General features: G+C 41.6%; 1 protein-coding gene across 1 annotated transcript in view; it reads right to left on the reverse strand.

Moving 5' to 3' along the window:
* Positions 1 to 5,644, reverse strand: part of GLMP (glycosylated lysosomal membrane protein) — a 107,062-nt gene extending 101,418 nt beyond the window's left edge. The window contains exons 1-2 of the mRNA XM_078670074.1: positions 5,433 to 5,644; positions 147 to 404 (exon numbers count right to left, since the gene is read on the reverse strand). Coding sequence (XP_078526200.1) covers positions 147 to 404; positions 5,433 to 5,615 — 441 coding nt within the window. The 5' untranslated portion in view covers positions 5,616 to 5,644. The remainder of the gene's footprint in view (positions 1 to 146; positions 405 to 5,432) is intronic.
* Between the last annotated feature and the right edge of the window lie 356 nt (positions 5,645 to 6,000).

Raw genomic sequence — 6,000 nt, forward strand, 5'->3', positions numbered from 1 at the left:
AGATCTCTTTGTTCTGCTTACCGAGTGGTATGCTCTCAGACAACCAGATAACTTACATACTTTGAGTATCCCATCCTTGTGGATTAATTCACATTTGATGCACATCAACATTTGGTCTGATGGAACTCAACCTTCTTAGGACTTACCCTGGTAAACATTATAGCCGTGGAGTGTTGAACACTTGTGGAAGGTTCAATCTGAATCGCCTCGAAGGGGCTGGAGGATACCAGTTTGGTCCAATTCAAATTCAGTTTGCTATGTGCACTGTTTGTATGTACAAGAAGCATGGTAGGGGCTCCCATGGTGCTCCACACATAGTGCACAGTGTCCTCCAGTCCCACAGCCCTTATATGTAGGAGATTCACTGTTGTTCCGTTGTATGTGGAATTGAATTCAATGTGAATCTGCAAGAGAAAATCACAAATGTTTTCAACATTTCTTTTTCTGAACACAAACACTTCCTCAAACAACGACATTTTGGTAGCTCTTATAAGAAAAAATATGCCCTCATTTCATGGAGGGCCAATAGAATTCTGAGCTTCCCATACAGTGAATAACCACCTAACCGAATCTAGTGATAGGCATTCTCGAAAGGGAAAATGGGAGCTTGTTTCAGAGAGGTTAATGCTGTGAATAAACATTCAACATTGCCACTTACAAAAGGACAAAAATAAAAGTTCAAGACACACAAAGACATGTCTTATACAATCAACTGTGATCCTGCCAATCATGAGCAATAAATGATCACAAAGGATGAACTTTACTACTAAAATTCTTGCATGTTTTGCACACCAAACAGCTAAAAGCTTATCTTGCTAACATCCATAAGTACAGAGACCAAAGTGCGCAAACACCCCTCCCCCCCACAAAAAAGTGCCGCGTCTGCTGGAATAAGCAGTGGCCAGAAGTTGAGGGTTGGGTGGCAACACCTTTAATACAAAATAATAGATTGGCAAAACCAATAGGTCTGGGTTAAATATGCTACCACATGCAGCTTCAACACATTAGAGCAAGACACACGGAAGGGAGCCAGTAAGAGCAGACACAGAGGTCTATGGTTGGATAATACTCCCTTGTGCAGTTCAGTGTAGGCACTCGAGTGAAAGGAAAGTACACACTTATAAAGCTAATATCATTAGTTGAGAGATTAATATTCCATGGAGCTGAGCCAAGACACAATTGACAAAGTTTGAGGTCAACAGACAAAAGAGTTGTCAAACACAGCCAGAGATCAAAAGTGGGGGACCCAAAAGTCCACTCTATTTTATTGTTGGCAATAGGACAACTTGACATCCGCGTATGAAAATTCAGACCTAAAACTAACTCACTTCAGGCTTTCCTCAAGCATTGCAATTTTAAACCGTTTTTTGGCAAATTCTGAAATAAATTAATTACTGGAAAATTCAACAATAGCCTGTGTGGACACCAACTCTAGGAGTCAGGCTTCAGAAGGTTTCAATCCTGTGCCAAAGCCTCCAAGCTGCCAACCGACTATCCTGATAAGTCACTGACTGTGACTGAAAGCACCATTACAGGGCAAATCTCTGCTATAAGCAGCCTTAAGAATTCACAAAGACTCCAGACACTATACCGCAGACCAAAAATACGTATATAGTAGACATTCTTATGTTTATAATAGAAATGGACGAGATAGTCAGAAACAATTGTCAGAAAGAACGCCCTCTTTAAAGAGTCATATTTTGGATTTGACTGCATCTCTAGGTATAGTGCTGAAGAAGGCTAGAAGGAATTGAGGTTAATTCACCACCCGTGGCAGCCAAAATGTAGGATGGGGAAGAACTTTATAGTTCAGATTAAATGCTTAATGACACACGTTAACATGGACAAATCAAATAAGATGATCCAGTGAGAACATCAATATGTGACATTAAAGCAGTGAGTTTCTGCAGCAACTTATCCATCTGGATGATTTCTATTTTGAGACCAACAACTATACACCAACGCCCAAAAGCTGTTCTGTGGTATGCACAACATTTGAAACTATCAGCACATTTCTTCAAAGGGTGGTGAAAAAGAAATTGAGGTCAGAGCACATGCAGCATGACATGAATAATTTCCTGTTTGTTGGTGCTGCAAAAAAAAAAAAGCAGAAGAGTGTACGAGGATGCTGAGGGATGTGAAGAGGTTGGAGGAGCAAACAATGACCTTGACCTTCCTGGGCACTGAATAGGACTAAGTAGCTAGATTGCTCGTACACTAACTACTGGCACAGAGGGCTCATGCATGATGTACAAAGCATTTTCAGATTTCACTCACTAAAGAAAAGCCAGTGTTAGACTAGCTTTTCAGGAAATCTGGACCTGCCAGATGGGCAAGCTTGAAAGGGCCAGTATATAGGTTATTTTTTTGGTCCAGTCGCAGCTCATGGGACCAAAACAAAATGGCAAACATAGAAGCCCTTTCAATATGGCCCATTTGGCAGTATTGACGCCCCAAAAAGCCAGTCTAACACCAAGTAAAGCACATCAGATATTAGGGCAGCTTAGTTGTGCCTGCAAGGCAATAACACCAGAGACAGTGTTTTGCAGACAGGTGGGAATGGAAGGAGTGTCCAACCCCAATATGTAGTTAAAGAGAATAGGGTACATGTCATTGGCAGCACACTTTCTTGGATGGATACCATGGTGTGACAACGTGGTTACCATCAGACCAGTATTTATGGAAAGTACAAACTTTCTTGGATGCAGCAGAAGTGGAGTGGGGCAATGGTTGATTAAAAGGTTTTGGGCAGGTAAATGGTAGAAAGAGAATTAGCCAGAACAGTGGTAGAGAAAACTGAAATAGCGCACCCCTAGAATCATTTCCAGTTATGAGCAGGTGTACCTCCTTTTCAAAAGAATATGATTTTCAAAGGATGATTCCTCATTCAAATAACAGACATTGATCCTGGTTGATTTGAGTGAAAGTTGTTCTTTTAATTCACCACATTTGTTATAATCATTTCACTCATTTTTGGTTTTTCCATCCAATATTTGATGATCGAGGATTAACCCTAGGACCCGTTAAGAGACATCTTTCCTTATGACTGTTAAATATTGGATTTTAACCACAATGTTTCACTAATAACTCGAAAATGTACAGTTTCACCGTTGACTTCGTGATGTTAAAATGTAAAGATTAGCCTTGAGAAAGCCCTGGCTCTAATAGCCAAGTAGGGCGAAACACATGTCGGCTGTTCTCCGTTTTCTAAAATTTGCACTATGACAAACCAAAATTGAGTGAAATGATTATAACAAAGGTGGTGAATTAAAAGAACAACTTTCACTCAAATCAGCCAGATCAATGTGTGTTATTTGAATGAGGAATCATCCTTTGAAAATCATATTCTTTTGAAAAGGAGGTACACCGGCTTACAACCCTTCACTCAACTGTATATTCAAGGCTGTAAAGGTCCAGAGCCTTGAGCAAAAGTGCCTCCAAGAACAATAGGTATTCATATGCAGAATCAGGATCCCTGGGCCGTTCTCTTTTCTCCCAATTGTACACTATAAATTCCAATATCTTCTTTTGAGGCTTAAAAAAGCTTCAGGGGTCTCCGCTGAATGAAAAAGTGGTCATGGTCAACTATATGCCAGAAAACATACATAAAGAAACAATGAGGTCCACTGGCCTACAGACAATAGCAAAAGAATGTTTCCTCACGGAACGGTGCAAGAAAATATTTGATTTATCAAACTAAAGTTTGAATTTTATAATGGATGCCAGCAGCAAGAAATAATGATTTTAGTTTATTCCAGTTTAGGTTTAGGAACGTCGCTAATAAATTGTTTATTTATTCTCCCTTTTTTCGCCTCCAGCCATTTGCTAGGTGCATGAATATGCTTAAAGAACATGTTCTTTCTGATTTTTGATCTTATTACCTTGCAGAATGTACATAACAATAAAGCAGGCAGGCTAGAAATAAATCTGACCTAGGCAATGGCACTGGTTAATAGGGAAAAATACATCAAAATGCAACTTGGGGGGAACTTAGTTGGAAACAATAACGGAATAGAAGTATCTAGGGGCCTTGTTTGACAAAAAAGATTGGTTCACCTCACGTGTATCAATTTAGAACTAAAGGCGGGGGGGGTCACAAGGTGTGCAAAGTTAATATCAATAGAGCATTGATAGCCATGAACTACTGTTTTGTCCTTGTGATAATATCATTTGTACCATGCTGTAATGAGTTTAACTATCTGTGCAATACATGTATGTCATCATGCCTGTATGTGGGGTTCTGAATCTATTAACTTAGGACACAACAGAAAGGCACATTTAAAAAGATCTTATCCACCGGCTCCAACATAATTGGGCACTTTACTTGTAAAAGGGCAGTACCTTCATACCACCAGTTTGGAACTTACGTGAAAAATGGGTTTAATGCAAAGAGCACCTTGCCAATTCCAGGTGTTGGCGTGTTTTTATATGTTTCCTTTTTGCAAAGGTTTTAACTATGCAATTAAACTAATTCTTCTTCTTAATAAAGCACGCTTGCAAACCGGCCTCAATGTTTCACTTAAAAACTCCATGATTATACACGTTTACATCAACTAAGTGCGATGTCAGCAGTATTCAATACAGTACAAGATGGGCTAATGACAGATCTGCATATAGAGAGACTATGAATACGAGTACATGGTATGAGCATGGGGACATATAGGCATTGGGATGAGACTGCCGGGCATGTGGGAAGTTTTTTTCTATAAAAAAAATAAATATACATATATATATATATATATATATATATATATATATATATATATATACACACACACATACACACACACACACATACGTTTACATTAACTATTAGTTTACTATAAGTCTGCAGCACGCAAGAGGAAATGTAGTGTCCCCTACACCCCTGTATGATGGTCGCGGTTCAGGAAGGAGTGTCATTTACATGGCTGGGGGTTGATCCAAGTACTCGAGAAGCCAAGATTCACTTCAAAAGTCAAGCTGGAAGCTGGGGCTTGAGGTGCACTGGTGGAAATGCATTTGGTTAAAGTACCCACCCTTGCTAGGGGCAGTGAATACAGACTGCGGTGTTTTGGCACAGCTGCATGTGAATCCTTGGCACTTGCCAGGGGGTGCTCTTGGGTTTGACGAGTCGAACTGGTAACACGGGATGGAAGGGAACTAATACAGCTGAGCGCGCAAATGAGTTTAACTTCCGCCATTGTCGGGGCACCCTCCAGCAGGCAATTTAACTGCCCCTCGGTTTGAGGCCTCACAACTCTGCCGGGTGCTTCCACCAAAAGGCCTCAGCCGATGGGGAAAGTCTCTCCCTGGATCTGTTCTCAACCAGGCAAGCAAACAAAGTTTTGTCTCGTCCCTCGTTCTCTCTGTCTCTCGCAGTTTCCCCGAGTTACATGTTGGTCTTCGGTCCCTCTTCCGCCCCACATCACCCTCGCAACGCACTAACTCACCTTTCTCTTGAAGCCTTCCTCTTCGGCGCCCCCCAGCTTGAGGAGGACCCCCAGGATACCGGGTAAACAGAGCAGCCACCGCCGCATCATCTTCTCCGAACACTCTGCCGGGTTCGAAGCACGTGACCCGAAGTCAAAACCAGTGGCACGTGACCGCGCGCGAGCAGCTGAGCAGCAAAACATCCAGGCAGGTCACACGGCTTCGGAACAGAGAAGAGAGAGGGGCGCGCCACAGAGTCTACATGAAAGAACTAGAACGCAAACTTTCCTGGAATGCATAGACAGTGCGAGGCTTCCTTTGACGCCATGCTGCAAGGGGGGCGGGGCGTTGAGTTCATAGCTCTTATGAATTAGAACGGTGAAAATGTGAAACACATGGTTTCTAATTGTACCCTTTTAGTATGTCCGCTATGATCACGGTTAGAGGAATAATGCGCACATTGTGTGGAAGGGTTGACCAAATATGCAACACGAAAACGAAATGTGTGTCTCATAATGCAGTACTTTTTATTACTGTACGAGTTAGACATGTTTACGCTTGTTAACTCTGTACAATCAAAAGTTGCCC

The sequence above is a fragment of the Lissotriton helveticus genome, chromosome 12, assembly GCF_964261635.1.
Source record: "Lissotriton helveticus chromosome 12, aLisHel1.1, whole genome shotgun sequence".
Taxonomy (NCBI): domain Eukaryota; kingdom Metazoa; phylum Chordata; class Amphibia; order Caudata; family Salamandridae; genus Lissotriton; species Lissotriton helveticus.